Below are 19,361 nucleotides of genomic sequence, written 5' to 3'. Positions count from 1 at the left end.
ACTTAGAATAGACACCTGAACAAAACAGGTGCACATTAAGACAATATAAATATACTTCTTCAAATAGATTTCTGTCCGTTAGTTTTTGGCCCTTTGAACTGCACTGACACGAACTGGATCTACACTGAATTTACAGATAAAACTCTTTTTTTTTTTCTCAACGACACGCAAACAGACAGTAGAGAATGAAGCAAGAGCAGTGACGAGAGGCTTCGTCCGCTCACAGCTACTCAGATTAAACACAATAAACAGATTAAAAACAGAACCACGTGCTCCCGGGTCGTTCCTGCTAAAAAAAGTCCAGACCTTTTTTCAGTTTGTTGGCGCGTTCCTTAAGACTTTGATCGATGTTGGATATGATGCACATCAGGCAGAACGACCATACCACTCCACAGCTCAATATAATTCTCCACAACAGTAAATATCACAATGAACAGAGATGACAGCAGATCTGCAACTACACCAACATGTAGTTGTGTTTATGAACAATTATTCCCCGCTTTCACTTCCAGTTCTTATGCAATCCCAACACCCCTTTAAGACCGTCATGTGGTGAAAACCGACTCTTCGTGTCGTCCCTGTTTCGCAGAGCCCGGACCCGCAGCAGTATTTACTTTTCTGCATCACCTGAGACCACCGGTCCTGGTTTAGCAGTGGGGACATTTATGAGCTACAGAAGGTTCAGATTCGGAAGCTACAGCAACCACAGCAACATTTCGTCAGCTCGGAGTTGTAAGAGTGCGACTGCAGATCTAAGACACTGAACATCAAACATTCAGCTATTAAGTGTTTTTTTTTGGTTTTTTTTTAACCTGACAGCTAAACCCTATTGCCAGACAAAAACGTAATATTGAATATGAAAAACCCTCGATTCTGTCAATGTCAAAGTTTTTGATGTTAAATGCTAATGTTTTTCCATTTTGACAATATCAAAGCTCGGCAACTACAACATGATCAAGGTTAAGGAAAGACTGCGGCAAATACACTCTAGTTAAGGTCTGGTTAAAGGATAATTCTGGTTTATTACAATTTGGGTCTCGTTTTCGTAGGTTTGGGCATCATTTTTACAAGTTACTTTAACAGCAACGTCCAACAGGTAAAGAAACACGAGCTGTCAGACAATTACACAGGTTGGAAACAAACCTCCAGGTTAGCCAAACTTATCTGAAAGGGAAAACAGAGGCTAACGGTAAAATTAAGACTCAAACTGTCCATTGTAAACATCCAACATAGTTCACAGTCCTCTTTTCTCGATCATTATCGAAATTTCAGGTGCACTAACTGTCAGTTTGAGGTCACTGACAATGGTTTAGATAATCTGGATAATCTGTTAGCTTCTTTCCAATCCGTTTGATCGTTTGCCTGCTCTTCTTTCTTAACCCCTTTGACCTTCTTTTTGGAGATGTCACTGTTTTTCTCACATCTCAGAAGTTAACTTGATGAGCACAATGTTAATAGTACTGATGGACAAAACCATAGAGACCCAAACTGTAAAACTATAATCATCCGTTAAGGTTTGGGTAAGTTTAGGCAACTAAAACACTTGCCTACTTTAAAGGAAAGATCACGGCGAAGGTTGACAAAAGCCGAGATCAATTGTTTGGTTTGTGAGGTTGATCACCTCGACCTTGCTTTCTCTAACGCTACATAAAAGACAGACTAGCAAAGAAACTTTGGTACTTGACGTGAGTTTTGTGTCATAGATTAGTCCAGTATGAATGTAAGGGAACATGGGGGAACAGAGGTGGACGGCTGTGGGACAAAGAATGGTGATATTGGTTGGACAGTTGGGCCGTCCCACATGTTGGTCCAGTGTAAGTTTTCTTAAAAAACAAAAAACCAAACGATCCCTCGAAGATGAATCCTAATGACCTCCTGGCTGTCTTCTACCGCCGCTGCTATTGGGTCAGCGTTTTCACTTAGACACATCTAACCTTTCCTCTGGCGGCACCCTCAGGCCAACGATAAGGCAAGGCTAAAAAAAAAAAAAAACTAAATCATCAGTATGTTGTTCACATTGCGGGTCACTAAGTCCTTCAGTCTAAAAAACAAAAAAATCGTTTTCTAAAAACACCCCACGAGTTTTTTCTGATCTGCCACCTGTATTGTTAAGGTTTGATTAAATTTTGCCAATTAAAGCTACTTGTTCAAGGTTGGAGAAAGATTGTAATCATTGTTAAACAAAACTGACATTGGACTGTTGGTCAACAATTGTTTCATACAGTCAAGGATGACAACAGCGGTCAGATGCTTTGTTGACCCAACAATCCACCCCAACCTTGAGCGCTGAGGTGCTATTACACTGTCACACTTCTTCTGTTCTTGCTTATCAGACACATCGGTCATAATTTGCACAATCGCGCGGGGTTGCTTGTCAGGAAAACGTGAGGTTGTTTTACACGTTTAAACAAACGACCGATGCTGTTGATTTACTGGTGAGGAAAGTGAAAGTGGATAACTGAGCTCTGATAAAACCAGTTAGACTGAACCTTACAATTCCAAGCTTCCTGTCAAAGAAAAGAAAAGAAAAAAGAAAAAAAAAACCTCTTTAGTGGATTTTGGTGGTGTTGCTGTGAGGAATATGACAAACAAGGCAGCAAGGTCGCTTGGTCTCTGGGGTTTCAGAGCTGCCGGATCCTTTTGAGTTTTGAACAATAAGCTACAGCTGTGGATGGAAACAAAACAGGGAGGAGCTGCACTGACGGCAATCGCTGAGCTCTGCTGTACAAAGTGACATCAATCAGAGTATGGCTGCGCATGGAGGAGGGCGGGGCTTCCTGCCCTGCAGGTGAGAGCGGGCAGACAAGGTTCGTCTCAGCACCGTCCGGAGAGTCTTTCAGATGTCTCGCCTCACCTTGGCTTCCTTTTCGTCGTACATTCTGACTCATACGTACTGTATGCACAGCAGTGTCTGGGCGGTGAGCATGTGACAGGTCGGGTAAAAGGGGGGTGCGTCACTACCTGAGCGTCCCTCCTCAACAGATCAGGTCTTTGTTCGTGATGAATGACATTTTACCTCTACTGCACACGAGCAGCTTTATTCAGCTTTATTCAAGAGTGTCCCCTTGTCCCCCTAGTCCTAAATAAATGGAAGCTTGGTAAGTGTCTTCATCAGGTATTCGATATTGTTTTTCTCCACAGTATTTCCAGTAAGTTCTGTCGTTCAAAAGCCTAAAAAGGCTTTTAATGTTTATCTACAACATAAATCACAGAGGGCTTGGAAGTTGAAAACCATTGACAGATTTGTTGACAAAAAACCAAAAAAAACCCCCAAAACAATGGCAATGTTATTCTTAGTTTGTGGAGGTTATGTTGTATAAAATGTGTGAATCTTGTATGACGTTACCCCCCCCAAAAAAACTCGATGCAGGAACTTCTCGGTGTAGTTACCTTCACGGTTGATAAAGAAAGCAATGTAACTGCTGGACTACATGATATTTATATTTTAGTATAACTGTAACAAAGGACAAAAATATCTCATCACACATTTATTTCACCATGATCTAATTGTATTTCTGTGGTAACAGCTGTCTCCCTTAGCTTCTGTTCTCTGTTAGCTAGCAAGATAAAGTTAGCTAGCGGGGCACTAAATTCACATTAGGGGTGTAATGATATCGTTTAGCTCACGATTAAGTTCAATTCAAAATACAACTAGACTTCTGTCTTTATTCGCTCCTATTTACTTTGATTAAAGTTAAAATTTTTCATTCTTGAGTAAGTTAAGTAGACTTGAGTAGAAAATGATTTAACAACAAGACTCACTAGCTAGCGCTAGCATAACTTGACTTGCTATTTTGTCTGGCAGTCGGCTTTCTATTTCTGTTCATTTTCTCCAGTCTTATCATATAATGTTATTTTGCTGACTGTAGTTGTAATCTCAGTTCTTCTTTTTATTGAGTACTTCTGACTGAAGCGTGTACAGTTCAGTGGAGAAAATGCATCAACGACATGGCTTACTAGCTAGGGTTAGCGTACGGTTAATTGCCCTGTTGTCAATAATGGCAGCTGTGTATCTATTTCTGTCTATTTTCTCCAGACATAATATCAAACTATACTACTGGACTGTAGTTTGGGTTTGATTTTAGTTTACATTTTGCAAAGACTGAGTGAAAAAAATATGTACGCGGTGAGTGAGCTAAAAGCTGTTGGCTTGCTACCCAACGTTAGCATGAGCAGTCCCTGCCGTTCAACAATACAGCACGGTGGTTTTGGTGCGTTTACCTTTCGCAACGTTCTTTTACAATGTTTGTTAACTTTAGTTTCAGTTTTATAGTCTTCAGTTTTCACTGAGTGAGACTGGTTGAAGGGGAGTTCAGTGGATAAAATGCATCCGCAACACGGCACGCTAGCAGGTTATGCTTTAGAGTAGCCTGCCCTGTTGTTGCGAAGAAAGCACGGCCATTTCGTCCAGCAGCAACATATTTCAGGATTATTATTGTTAAATTACATTTGTTGACTGTAGTTTCAGCTTTAGTCTCAGTTTTTAACTTTTAATGTGAACTGTTTAGTGAAGTAGGGGACACATACTGTATCATTAACTGACCTAACCTGATCTGTTAGAGAGGCCGACAATCAGGTAGTAACAGGGTGTGTTAAGCGACAGTCTGTGTGTGTGTGTGTGTGTGTGTGTGTGTCTGTGTTTAGTCGTCCTCCTCGTCGCTGTCTCTCATGCTGATGCCCTGCAGGCCGTCGCCCGCCTTGACGGCCGCCGTGGCTTCCTCCACTGTCAGCCGGTTGTAGATGGTCTCATAGCTCTTGTGGTTCAGTGTGCCGTCCAGGACGCCTTGCAGCCTGAAGTCACGGTAGGTCTTCTGTTGAGGCGGGAGGGGGGGAGGCGGGAGATAGGTAAAAGGAGAAGGGAGGGAAAAACAGAGAGCATCTTAGGAATGCAGCAGGCTGGAGGAAGCGGCTGCTGTTCGCCGTTCCGAAGGACAAAAGCGGGAAGATTGAGGCTGAAGGACAAGCTGAGTCTTTTATGTGTTGGACAGACTGAGGCGTCTGAGGGGGTTTTTACCTACAGTCAGAAGCCATTATCATTCCTTGTCACGCTGCATTCAAGTTAAACTTGCCCGCCTCTATACATTAGCAAACTATAAAAAGACAAAAGCAGCGGCAGCCACGGTTTGAGCAGTTTTCTCTTTCGCCACCTCTTCACAACGCTGCTGCTGCCGCTTTCAAGGACACTTCAACGTGGTTTGATTTTTCTTTATTTTTCCCTTCAATGTCAGTTCTGACTGTTTTTACACGAATAAAACACAACTTAGGATGTTTTCAGTAATTCAGGTTAGTCAGTCTCAGAATCACCCACCGCGGCTCTTTTCTCCCAGCAAAGAAAAGGAGGCTTCGGATCTGGTAGGTAAAGGTAACCTGTCACACTGAATACATAGTCATTATTTGGAAATACACATCTGAACGCTGTCATTTTTTTTTGGTCTATAATACTCTTTTATATTTGTTTACCTTCACAATCTTGATGAGTGTTTTCAGCTGGTACATGTGGAGCTGAAGGTCCAGTCTGTCAGTCAACCAAACACACACCGCCTTCATGGAGCCGGTATACCATTGCTGTAAGAGGCAAAAACATATAACAAAAAAAAATAAAAAAAGAAGATAGTGACCAGCTTATTTTTGTAGAGAAAACAAAGGTGAGTACACAGACTGTCAGTCGTAAAACATCTATCACAGTTTACTGACCCACTTCCCGCTTTCTTGAATTATTTATGTACACTCAGATTTCCTGTGCAATGATGGATTATCACCAACATTTCAGGAACTCTCACTTTCAGTTTGACCTCCAGATACGGTGGTTTAGATAAGACGGAGTTTCCGACCTTTCTGATCTGATGCTTGTTTTTTTTTCTTGAGCCATTGGACTCCATTTTTGGGACGTTACCATGCTGCAAAATCTCTCAGAGCTTAGTTTGGTGAATACAATAATAACCGATGCCTGCAAAACTCACATCTGAAGCGAAATTATTATACTGAGAACCAAAATCTCTACAAATACAAAGTCAAAAAGCTCTTTGTGAGAGAGAATTCAGGGATTTTTCCTATTCACTTCAATACAGTCAATATTCTTGAGGCAGCACCAAGTGGACATTATAGGAACTGCAGTCTAACACACTTGCACACCCACGGTAGCTCCTGATTGGAATTTACCAAGACGTAAACAAAGAAATGCTGATTTTAGTGTATGTTTGAGTTTATTAAAGACAAACTAAATCAAAAATCAAAAATCAAAATCTTAGCGTAGTGCTAGTGTAGCATTACAAAAGGATAAAATAAGGCCTATTGAACGCTCCATCTCTAAACTCGGTGCTCCGTTTTTCTTTTTACAATATCCTTAAAAAGAACGTAAGTAAAAACATTATGTTCATGGCGTTACAGATGTTCTCTGAACAAAGACAGTCTAAGGTCGTCATTCCTGGTCATTCCAGAAGATTTTAGACGACTGCCGTTTGCTGGCTTACAGCTTCTGAAACGCCTAGTCTCAGCCATGTCGATGACACTACAACACAAGGTCAGAGGATGTGCCTCATCTAAAACGGCAAAACTCAAACAGGACTAAGCATTTACTTATTCAAAGACACCAATTTACTGGAAAACTTCTGAATGCTGCATGTCAGGCGGAGGAGTCCACGGCTCTGCTTTCAACTTCAGAGGAGAGAGAAAAAAAAAAAAAGGAAGTTCCACCTTTGTAAGTTTCATTAAATGCTCTTCCTTCACACTCCCCACCACCAGGCCCCAGCTGCGGGGAAATCAAACGCACCTTTTCTCACCTGAAGAGTGGTCCTCACTTGCTGGAAAAATGCACACATCGGGTGGGTTTATTCAGTTACCAGTCAAGCAGGAACGCTTGGGGACATTACTCTGACACAGTAATGACCCATAATATTCAGATCCGCTTTAAGAGCCGCTGACAGACTTAATTTCACACTGGCAAAGACTGTAATTACCTTCCAATTTAAGAGAGAAAAACAGTCCAAAGGTTATTTCATGCACTTGACAAAATACAAAACATGTACATGATCATTCAGGGTTCACGCAAATACAAGGTTCCATCTAATGCGAGAGAGATCTCTGACCTCCTTCACGCTAGCTCCGTGTAATTACTATATCAAAGTAATGAAGCAGTTTTTCACTCAGTCTAAGTAGTTAAGTGTCAACTAAATACAAAACAATGTATGTTAACTTACAATGAGGGTTCAAGTTTAACCAGAAGTCCTGATTTTATTTCTTTGCTCTCCAAAGCGAATACACAGAGGGTCTGTTCTCCGAAGAAGTCTTCCCTTATGATCCGAAAAATCACCAGGCAGTCAGCGTCTTTTTCATAAAGGATTCGGAAACAGAAGCTAACGGCCAACAATTTACGTCGTAAAAGCGTGTTTGCCAAACTCGGCTTGCCGTTGTTTTCTTGTAAACAGAACCAGCCATTTCACCAGCAATCCAGCTAATGGGTGAAATAACTTCCCACTGCAGTTTTATCTTTCATTCTTTTGCTCACGGCAGACAGTACCGTATCCTGACATGCTGATGCATGTCGAGACGTCACTGGCGTGTGCGTTGCCGTTGACTAAGCTATTTCAGTGGCTTAGTCAACAGTGGAACAGTGGACTATTTTTGTGATTCATGTTGATTCTTCCCCTGCAGCCAATGCTAGCTAGCAACATATGCAGCGACTGGAGATTCGCTGTGTGTGTTTGTGTTTTTAGCTTAGACCGACTGTTCTCTCGTTTTTCTTCTTGTCTCTGAACATTAAGGGAGGCATGAATCTTCGAGATGAGCGCCAATTTTAACCTGAATTTGAAACATTTTCAATTTGTGACAATGCATTTGCAATTCAATTTGTGTCACCTGGGGCAAATTTGCGTCTATTCGAGCGTACTTGTGTCTTGCCCTTGGTTTTGACATTAATTGAACCTTGTGTAAAATTTCTGTGTGTTCAGTTTGAACATACCTAATATCAACCCTGTCTCCTGCAACTTACATTTATATACAACTAATTTGCAAAAACAAATATGTTTTGTGGGACACATAATGCTAACCGGATCACGTTTTCTATAATTGTATCATAATGAAGAAATGTTAAGTGACGTTAATATAAGTCACACATTCGTTGATACTGAACGTATCAGTAAAACGTTCATTATACTTTTTATGTTTTTACGTTTAGACACTCACAGCACCTGGTTAAGGTCAGGTAAAGATCCTGGTCTGGTTTAACCAAACCTTAACTCGTGCGCTCTGTACGCCCTCCATCCACGTCTCCCACCGCCTGGCGACTCCGGTGCGTTGCCTCCACCCATCGATTACGGCGCCACCACAAAGTAATTATGGAAAACAGTTTAGTGGAACATGAAGGGAACTTCTAAGAGACAGGGTTGCTGGTATAATGGACTATAAGAAATAAACCTAAGAAATGTATTTTTTAAATATCATGATTAAGTGTATGATTGTACTTGTTGTTTGGTCATAGTTTTAATGCACTATATTGCTTAACTGCCGTTCCAGCTCTGATATTGTCAGGTTTCCTCACCCTTCCTCCTTCCGCCATCATTTTCTGAGTCGTATGCTAATCAGCTCGCCTCAGACTCGCCTCGCACTCCGAGTTAACAGATGCTCGAGGAGTTTGAAATTGCTGGATGATATTTGTTGCTCCTGTGATGATTTCTCCTGATTTCCTTCTGTTTACTCCTCCTCCTACTCCTCCTCCCTCTCCGCACGCTCAGTGCAACATTTATTTGATTCTCTGGGGGGGGGCGAGTTTTCCTCGAAGCGACTAATCAGCAGCCTGACGGTTACCTCGCGAGCTGCGTTAACTGTCGTGGAAATTGAGTACGAAGGCGCTCCTTAATTGAGCCAATTAGAGGACGAGAGTGAAAACAGATGGAAGGAATATGCAGGAAGGAGGGTGGAGGGAGGTCTGCACAGCATTGTGGGTCTGCTTTAGCCCATTAAGGTAAAATATCTACATGATGAACAGTGGGTGAGTCCCTGACGGTGTCACAGTAATGATGTCATTTTAACATTTGACAATTATTCTGGTTTTGGCACAAAAATAGAAATTTTGATAAATTTGGTTAATTTAGTTGTTTTTGTTAATTTTAACTACTGAGTCTTAAAATCTTATTCATATAATACGTATATATATTAGACATAGAAATTGCCAGAAATGAAATTATGTGCATTTGTATTTTCTTGATTCTAGTGCAGAGATCTGTCATTTTTCAAGATGCTGACTTTAATTTCTAGAACATTCCTGAATGTAAATAAAACTGCAACTGAAAAAAATGATGCACTTACGTAACGACCCACAGACAAAATAGAATTCTGCTAAAACTAGAAAGATTTTATTTTGTCCTTAAATCCTACTCAGCTTTGGTCTTTGAGCTCCTACAATTAAGTCCTAAAATTTTATTTAAAAAAAAAAAAAAAAGAATACTAGAAGGGAAATCATTTGCCTTTGTGTTTTCATCACTTCATTCTCTTGACTCTAGTGCAGCAATCTGCTCTATTTTCTATCGTGTTTCAAGATGCTGACACTGATTTCACTGATTCTTTTATCTTGTGTTAAAGAAACACTCTTGAAGGCTGAATCTGAGATTAAATGACTTCTTGTTGAGAGATCAGCATTTTTCTGTCTTTTTCACATCACGTAGATTTCATCCTCCTTAGCTGCTTCATCAAGGTGATTTGGCTCCTAATCTGTGTGTGTGTGTGTGTGTGTGTGTGTGTGTGTGTGTGTGTGTGTGTGTGTGTGTGTGTGCGCGCGCGCAAGGGCATGTATCACAATTCTCATCCACACAGAGACGTTCCCCGTTGAGCGCATGTACACAAATAGACATAGACGGACCGGCACATGCTGCACGTCTTTGCCCTGTTTCTCATATCACTCGCTGTAACAGCCTCTTTCTTTTCCTTTGCATCCGTCGTCGTCAGCAAACCTTCTGTTTAAAGAAAAGGCGCCGTAAATAAATTCGACTTCGACTCGCTCAGACGCACGTGAGCAAGACAATCGCATACCCATGATGCTCTACACACACACTGTATCTGTGTGTGTGTGTGTGTGTGTGTGTGATACATGTTCAAGGGCTGAGCGGAGACACTTGGAGGCCCCCGCCGGCACCTCCCTCTCGGCGCATGACCAGGCGCTTCTGAGCTCCATTAGACTTATTCCCCTCAGTACCCCCCCCCCCAAAAAAAAACACACACACGCACAAACAAACATACATCAGCACAGTGCAGCTCAGCCACAGCACTGCAAACCCTCAGAGGAGGCGGCGGGAGGCAGAGATCCATCGCTCTGCTTCGTGCCGCTAATGTGCACGAAGGTCTGAGCTGCCACGTCCGCCGCATTGACTCACGCCAGCGAGCTGAGGCGTGTTTGGCACCTGGGCACTAAAATATCCTTTTAAATCTGAATCCTGGAGGGGGGGTTGGACGGTGAGGAAAATGGACAGCGTGGGATGGAGGGAAGGATAGATGGAAGTAAAGGTGTGTTTTCAGCTCCCGCAGAGCGAGCCGACGGCTCTCGGTGTTTCCTAAGTGATAAACGGGTCAACAGAAGCTGTCGGTGTTTTCAGCCTCAACCCGACCTGCTGCTGCGCTCAAACTGGAGAATTGAACTTCACACCGACAGTACAAGCACCTGACTGTGAGCTCAGTTTCTAGAGATCTTTTATTAGCGGACTGTACTTTCATACAAGCATTTACTGCATATCTTAAAGATCAGATACAGTAAAACATCAACGTCACATTTCCCAGTTTGACATAGAGTATGTGGCTAAGGGATGTGCTGATTGCATCACATCATTTCTGCAGATTTGTCAGCTGCACACTCACGCTGCCGATATCCAGTTCTACCACATCCCAGAGGTGTTCTGTTGGATCCAGATCTGGTGACTGGGGAGGTACAATGAACTCATTGTCATGTTCATTAAACCGGTTTGAGACGACCTTTGCTTTGTGACATGGTGCATTATCTTGCAGGATGTAGCCGTTAGAAGATGGTGAACTGTGGCCATAAAGGGAAGCACATGGTCAGCAACAACACTGTGACAGGCTGTGGCACTAAAACCATGATCAATTGGTATTAAGGGGTCAAAGTGAGCCAAGAAAACCTTCCCCACACCATAAACCACCACCAGCAGCAGCAACCTGGACTGAAGACACAAGGCAGGTTGGGTCCATGGAGTCGTGCTTTTGATGCCAAATCTTGACCCTACAATCTGCTGCCTCAGCAGAAATCCAGATCCATCAGACCAGGCTCCATTTTCCAGTCTTCAAATGTCCAGTTCTGGTGCAGCCTGTGTCCACCGCAGCCTCGGGTTTCTGTTCTTGGCTGACAGGATGGGAACATCGTGGTCTTCTGCTGTTGTAGCTCCCTCTGACTCAAGGTTCAACGTGTTGTTCATCCTGAGATGCTTCTCTGCTCACCACAGTAGTAGAGAGTGGTTGTCTGAGTCACCGTAGCCGTTCTGTCGGCTCCAACCAGTCTGGCCGTTCTCCTCTGACCTCTCTAATCAACAAGGCGTTTCCTTCCAAAGAACTGCTCCTCACTGGACGTTTTTAGTTTCTGGCTCCATTCTGAGTAAAAACTCTAGAGACTGTTGTGTGGGAAAATCCCAGGAGATCAGCAGGTTCAGAAACACTCAAACCAGCACCAACAATCCTGCCACAGTCAGAGTCACTGAGATCACATTTCTCCCCCATTCTGATGTTTGATGTGAACATTAATTGAAGCTGCTGACCTGTACCTGCAGGATTTTATGCGTTGCACTGCCGCCACATCATTTTGGCTGATTGGATAATTGCATCAATAAGCAGATCTACAAGTGTTCCTAATCAAGCTCTTGGTGAGTGTAAATCACATCTGGAATTTATCCTGATAGGCGACATTTGAAATGACAGGTTTAAATGAGTCTCCGTGTCTCCATCTGTTTATTTTCACCTGCCCCTGATGGGCTTGACCTGGAGGATGTACCACATTCCCCGTCACTGACCAGAAGGAGTCACTCGTGTAGTCACAAGGACACGATCCCTCACCAGTTTCCCACCCAGGAACACGTGCAGTTGTACTAACGGGAAATACATTTCAAACTGGAGGCACCGCTACTGGGACTTGTATCCAGTGAGGAATGGGAACTTCATTCAAACTCTGCATATGGAATCACAGAACCAATCAAATAAAGAGAGGGAGTGATACTATCCTAATGCCTGCCTCAGTCCATCATAAACCTGTTTTCCCCGTTTATATTCAAATAAACAAGTAAAGGTAGAGAGTAGACTCACATCAGTGGCTTGGAGAGAATCTGTGAATGCAGGATAAATGCGTTTTTAAATCTCTAAGTTGTTAGATAGGCTTTATCCCAGCTTCACCCTGTGTTTCTTTATGGATCAACAGGGAAGAAAAAGCTTTGATAAGTATGAAATGGAGATCAGACAACAACAACTGCTGGGAGCCACAGTAAAAAGGAGGAAATGACCGAGGTAGAGGAGGACGCGAGGATTTGTTTGGGGAATACTGAAAAAATGACAAAAATAAAACAGAAAGAGGATGGTGAAAACATCTGAAACATCTGAGAGCTGTTTCCAGAAACCTGATATCCTAAACGAACCTTGAAATATATCATTTGCGAACACAAAGCAGTAAGAGGGGAGAGGTACTTGCCCATTTTAGATTGGTGTTTAGATGGTTTAGAGATGTTAAAATCACTGTTTACGTCTTTACTTGTGCTTGACCAGGTTTGAACATCTGATTTCTTTAGCATTTAACAGCCTACCAACAGATCATTGCTGAGATATATTGAGAAACAGACATTCTGTTCTTGCGGTATTTATCCGAGCTAGAAGAAACATTCCTTGTCAGTGTAGTTTTGTCTGTGGAGGCCGTGAACGCAGCTCATAGGTGAACGTGCCTGGAGAATCAGTTATTCACCGTTACCACGTTTTTATGTCTTGAGCTCTGATCAACTGAAGGACAGCTAAAGGCCGGCTGAAGGGAGGGAAAAACAATCTAAAAAAATAAAAATACGACCCAAGTTGCAATAAAAATGAAATGATCTTTCAAGACAAGAATCAGCACTCACATCAAACACCTCCTCGATGTAGAGCTCATCGTTGACGCGATCTCGGAGGATGTCCTGGTTCTGCCGCACGAAGGTGATGTAGGTGTCGGCCAGGTCCATCCCTGGTTTCTGCAGGGGAGAGGACACGGACAGACCTGAGGACAGGTGAAGTTTGGAGGCTGACTACAGAGAGAACAATGTCAGACATTCACAGCAGGCAGTTTGCTCAGTTTGGTCTTAAACATGTGAACACGTCTGGTATTCATGGTGCACATCTCACTTCAGCCATGAAGCCTGCTGGCGGTACACGGATTGCACACATTCAGAACAGCAGCGAAGCTTCAAATTTAGCAGCAGAGTTTTTCATTACACTGAGATGGAACAGACTCCCAAATAATAATAATGTCAACAGGAAGATCATGCATAGAAAGCTGAGGTCATGGCATCACTTCCACTAGCTTCTGCACACTCTCATTGAGGGTTTCTTTCTTCAGTCTTTCTGCCGCGAGACATGTTCCTAGCCCGGCCTCCAGACCTCTGTATCACTGACCGCATCACAAACAATCTACCAAACAGAGCTTTGGAGGAGGAATTACGGGGCGATCCACGTCTACACCGATCCACATCAGCCTTGACTGGACTGTTTTGGACACGAATTACTTGTTCGTCTTGCTTAAATGTTAACAAACGTGACAATCCACACTTACGCCGACAGATGCAACGAACGCGTTAAGACCCGATCCATCGTTTTCAAACTGTACAAATCTCCAACTCTCAATATGTTGTGTATTTATTAACTATACTGTGTCTGTGCTAATGGATCAAAGCCCCCAGTTTCACTGTGAGCTTTCTGGTTTCACTGTGGGCATACAGACCTACGGTGGGGGCAAGGTGAACCAAAACCAATAAACACAATGCAGTTTTCCTTCTGTATACTATTCATGGAGCCTAATGTAAAACTGTTTTTGTCCAGTAAATGTGCAATCTGCACTCTGCAACACTGCAGTTGGCGCTGAGCACAAGTCTACAGCAATACGCTTTAAGTCCAGAGCAGAAGAAGAAAGCAGGCAGAGCAGTATGCGACTTTTTTGGGTGTCAGCTTTGACAGTGACTGTATGTCGCCATTGTACAGCACACGTGTTGTTTTCTACTCGCTTCCTCGTTCTTCTTGACTTTATAAATATGTTGGTCGTTTCGTATTCGCCGTGTTTTTGAAAGGAGACATACGAGGTTCGAGGGTCCCACGGACCAACGAGTGAATCATCACCATGGAGCCCTGCAGTCGGTGGGCCCGTGGACCACGTCTCGAATTACAAATGAGGTTTCATATTTTGACAGGTAATAGCGGAAGTTTGCGGGCGTCCGTGCATGTTTGTGGAGGGCGCTGGAAAAAAAAACAAAACAAACCCATGTAATGGCCGTAAGCCTGGTGGAGACAGTTTGCCCGCCTGCTGCAGAGGTCTGAGTCACTGTGGATTAGAGTAAGCACTTCAACAGATCCTGACAACTGCTGATGTGAAGTTTAAATGACCAGACTATTTTTTTCTTTTAAGATACAGAGGCCAATAACTCTGTAAATGCACATATTGGAGTACTGGTATTAAGACTGAAAAAAGTGGGTAGGCTAAGCGTAAATCTGAGGGCAGTCACACATTTTCTTGCCATAAATATTTGTGTTGCAACAGACTTCGGCTGCATAGCAGCGTGTCGCTTGCGAAACAGAGAAAAGCGGCAAGTCGTGACATTTGACGAGCTCAAACCTAAGAATGCTCGGTGTTTATGCTCAAATGATTTAGATGCCGATTAATGTTCTGTCTATTAACGGAGGCTGGGCAGACACTCTGTTCTTATTAACTGGTTTAATTAACTTGTCAACGGACTACTGCATGCGCTCTAATACTTTTCGAATTGGGCTTCAACTGGAAATACTTTCCAGTTGGCCTTGTTTGGAAATACAACTTCCCAAAGGACGTGTTAGGGATTTTTCATGTTGTTTGGCTTGGTTAAGATTTTAGTCAGAGACGACAAAGCAGTGATTGGCCAGGTGTGTGTGTTCTTTCGCCTTTGGAGGTCGGTTGATACAGCAAACGAACCGGCCTCATATCGCACTGCGTCGTGTGTGGAAAAAAAAAAAAAATCAGAAGAGCTGTTTAGTACCAACCAAATTCAAGCTTTGGTTTCACTGTAAAAACTTTTACATGTAATTTGAGGTGACACATTCTGTAAATTACAGGGTTGTGAGAAAAAAAGTATATTTAGCACAGAAATCAATAATGTGAGACAATGATTTATTAAAACCATTTTCCCCCACAGACACCTACCAGGCTCTGTACTTGTCTCGTGTGTGTTTTCGTTTACACTCAGACAACACTGCGAACAAAACGTTCAGCATCACCTGCTGCTTTCCCTGCTTCTCTGCTGGGAGTAACAGGGCCAGAGGCAAGAGAAGTGGGTAAAGCCCCGTTCATTCACACCCCCTGTTGTCAAGGGAGATTACAACTGTAATGCTTATTGTAATTACTTTGACATCTTTCACACCCGTTTTCTCTGAGCCGCCTTGCGTTGGCCCCGAGGGGGGGGGGGGTGCTCTGTTACAGCGCTGCTGAGCATGGATGTCAGGTCCACGGTGGAAAAACAAGGACATGGAGCGTCAAGAAACCAAGAGACCATTTAGCTTCACTTAAAGGCAAAAGGCAGGCTTGAGACTGGTAACAAATTTGGGAATGTAACCGTTTACTTATCAAAGACCACACACACAAGAAACGCAAACTGTCACATGCTAAAGTTGGAGGGAAAAAAGAACTGGATCATGACAGTCACTCCGTCAGATCGTGTGACCGCTGCCGCAAATGGCATCGTGTGCCTAAATTTGGGTCTGGGATTCGAGGCAACTGTGGTAAAGTGGACGAGCCGGGGAGTTCACAGACAGCTCCCACTCTGGATGCTGTTTCACTGCATCAAAGTTGACATGTAGTAGTAGGGATGCCTGATACAGACAGATTCGTTTGTTCGCGAGGACAGTTACGTCACCTCTTCGGTACGTAGGTCCAAATAAACAAACCGTTTCTCCAAGCAGGGCTCAAATTCTGCTTTACACATTTGCAAAGTCGTGAGGGTCTGTGAGGTTATGCTTGACGTAAATTTTGTCATTTGCCAGCATCCGTGCAGTCCAGACACCCAACATGGTAGAGTTGAAATAATAGGTTGATTCATCGATTAGCTGATTGACAGAAACTTCTCCAATGTGAGGATTTGACATGTACCTCTGATGGTTACAAAACTGTCGATGAAAAGAGTCGCAGCAGCAGTTTCAAAGGCCTTCAACAGCGAGCGACAGACTGAGAGCAGTCGAAATCTTGATGAAAATGAACCACGTGTGTTACCGGGTGTGTTACAGCGCTCGTCATGTTCTCTCTGATCCCTTCTAGCAGACACTTTCAGGTCAAACCCACGTTAATACAGATTCATTTCAAAATTGTTTCTGCATGTCGATCCCTCGTCAAGATCATTATTGAGCGAAGGGTACAGACAATCTGACAGACTGGCGTCACCCGGCTGAGACTCCATGACCTCTCCATGACACGTGCAAACTCCTTGTAGTCCTTGAGTCCTCAAGTCCTGTGTCCAAAAGTTACTGGGTCCTTTCCTCGGGATGCCTGCCCGCTGATTCAGGACTGAAAGGCATCCTCCTTCATCACTACTGGATTTATGGGTTACTGCCACAAGCCAATGTGACCTTCTGGCCACAGCCCCAAACCAGCCTTGGCAAGGCAGGCTTTAAACATGGCCTGCTCCGATTCTGCCCTCATTTTCCCAGCGTTGCAGAAGACATTCCTCTGGGGGTGGAAGATGAAGCACAGGGACAGGGGCCTGTATTTCCTGCACTTGTATGCCAGCCTCCCCAACCACCTGATTCAAATCGTCACCACGTCGTGGTCAATTTGGCATAGGGCAACATATACAATAACACAAAGTACTTGACCTGACATGGTCTGGCAACAGGTAAACCGATGAATTACCTCGAACATGGTGTTTGTTCTGGACAAGCTGGATATCAAGTGTTCTGAAAGCCCAGGATCATTTTAAAGTATCACCTGATTCCCTTCGACTAGATTGGCCCTAGTGTTTATTTGACAACATACTAAAGACAGATTTGGGAACATACAGAACTTGACTGTCTGAGGAAGGAATTCTGACGTAAATGCTGGAACTATGCTTCTTCAAAAGGTTCATGACCTATGAAGAGGAGGGCGTTGAAGGTCAACCGTAGGACACACAGGAAGGTGCACTCCTCCCAAATCTCAACCCCAGTGTGTTGCGCATTCCTGCACATCAAGCGAGTCGACTGGTTGATCCACCTCCGGTTGGGAGGAGTGTTTGAAATGGAAATGAAAAGAAACGTAAACGTGCTACACAAAAGTAAGAGTATTAGTCCAGCACAACTCTGAAATCCAACTTACACTGTACTTCCAAAAAGTCAGTGTCCTTTTTGGTGTGGGGCTGCTTTTCATGGTTTGGTCTAGGCCCCTCAACTCCGGTGAAGGGAAATATTAATCCTACAGCATACAATGATATTTTCCACAATAGTGTTCTTCCAACTTGTTGGAAATAGTCTGTGTTTGTCCCTTTCCTGTTTCTAAATGACAGTGACCCCCGTGCACAAAGCCAGCCTCGTAAAGAAATGGTTTTCCAAGTTTGGTGTGCCAGAACTTGACTGGTCTGCACAGAGCCCCGACCTCAACCCAATCCAACACCTTTGGGACGAAATGAAAAGCCCACTGTGAGGCGGGCCTCATCACCCAGCATCAGAGCTGGACCTCACTGATGCTCCCGTGGCTGAATGGGAGCAAATGCCCCTGCAGACTGGTTCAACAGCGGGTGGAAAGACCGAGACCAGGAGAGTGCAGGCTGCTATTGCGGCACATGTTCAACTATGTAGTGAACGGAAGACAAGTGAGGTTGGAGGGGCCAAAACAGAGTGATTAAAGTCAACAAAATATGTCTGTATGAGTGTGGACGGGGTCAAAGTGAGAGAAAAATCTGCACTGCAACATTCAAGTGTGTGTGTGTGTGTGTGTGTGTGAGTGGTAACATATCACTGCCCATGTTGTTACTTGAGACATCAATTTTCCCCCTTCCATCCCCTTAAGGCTTAGTCTCAGTCATCTACCTCGCTTTTCTCTCGTGCTGACGAGGTGACAAAGCAGCATGACAGATCGGAGATGCCGGCACAGTTCCAGCCACTGAGATTAAGACTTTAACACGACAGGAAAGAAAGAAAGGCAGACAGAATGAAAAAAAAACCCAAAACAAAACAACATTCAAGCGGCTCGGCGCTCTTGTCACGCTCTGCTCTCTGCCTGTTTTGTCTCCTTCATTGTTTCTTCACTTGTAGCCAAAAAACAGTAATCCCCTTCCCACTTGGATAATGGCCGCCTGGTTGCTCGTCAACATTTGACAAAAAAAAAAAAAACAACCCAGAGTGTTCAGATACAGACAGGGAGGGGTAGAGGACTGTTGATAATGAGCAGTTAGCAGAGGAGGAGGAGGGGAAGGAGGGCAGGGAAATGCCAGGTAATTATGCACCACTACCGGCCCCCGTTTCCTGCCCTGGATTCATTTCATTTCTGCCAGGTGCATGTTGTGTGCGTGCAAACATGCGTGTTTACATATCTAAGCATTATGTCCTTCTATAATATAAAATAACTATGTTTACGATACTAAAATATCTGTGACCAACAGTCTAAAAAGACCAACGAGACTGAATTTATAATCAAATCAAATATCAGATCTTTGTATTTGAGGAACAGGGAACAGATAATGTTTGGTATTTTTGGACAATTTACTGAATTATGTAAATGTTCATTGTCTGTTGATCAATTCATCGATGATTTGATTAATCTTTTAAACTCTGCAAAATATTCTGTTTTGATTTATTTTACAGTCAACATTTTCTCAGCTGATGCTGTTGAAGTGTGTGTGTTTTTTTGTCCTCAGGCAATAAAGTTTTTTGTGAATATTTCACTTACAAAAAAAAAAAAAATTTATTCCACATGGGAAACTTTATATTGTTTTATACTGAAAGGTCTCGTGTTTTCACATGTGAAATACGATCGCAATACGAATCACGCAAACCGCATGTGCCAGCTTGACCTCCTGACATCCCCCTGACAAGGGTCCGCTAATGTGTTTTTTTGAAATAACTGCGTGGGGCTTCGGGCCCCGGGAAGCTTGGGAGCGGCCCTGCAGGGCTGGGTTGTGTTGAAGATGGTGAAGAGCCAGCGACGATGCTAA

At 43.4% G+C, this 19,361-nt stretch overlaps 1 protein-coding gene across 3 annotated transcripts in view; it reads right to left on the bottom strand.

Annotated features, from left to right (window-relative positions):
* Window positions 1-7: 7 nt before the first annotated feature.
* The window catches only part of cadps2 (Ca++-dependent secretion activator 2), a 194,818-nt gene continuing 175,464 nt past the window's right edge, over window positions 8-19,361 (bottom strand). For all 3 annotated transcript variants that reach the window (XM_040133508.1, XM_040133507.1, XM_040133506.1), the window contains 3 exons: window positions 13,089-13,196; window positions 5,461-5,565; window positions 8-4,811 (listed from right to left, as the gene is read on the bottom strand). In XM_040133508.1, the coding sequence (XP_039989442.1) occupies window positions 4,641-4,811; window positions 5,461-5,565; window positions 13,089-13,196 (384 nt within the window). In that variant the 3' untranslated portion in view covers window positions 8-4,640. The remainder of the gene's footprint in view (window positions 4,812-5,460; window positions 5,566-13,088; window positions 13,197-19,361) is intronic.

This window comes from Xiphias gladius, chromosome 8 (genome assembly GCF_016859285.1).
Source record: "Xiphias gladius isolate SHS-SW01 ecotype Sanya breed wild chromosome 8, ASM1685928v1, whole genome shotgun sequence".
NCBI classification, from domain to species: Eukaryota; Metazoa; Chordata; class Actinopteri; order Istiophoriformes; family Xiphiidae; genus Xiphias; species Xiphias gladius.
This window is presented reverse-complemented; position numbering and strand designations above follow the sequence as displayed.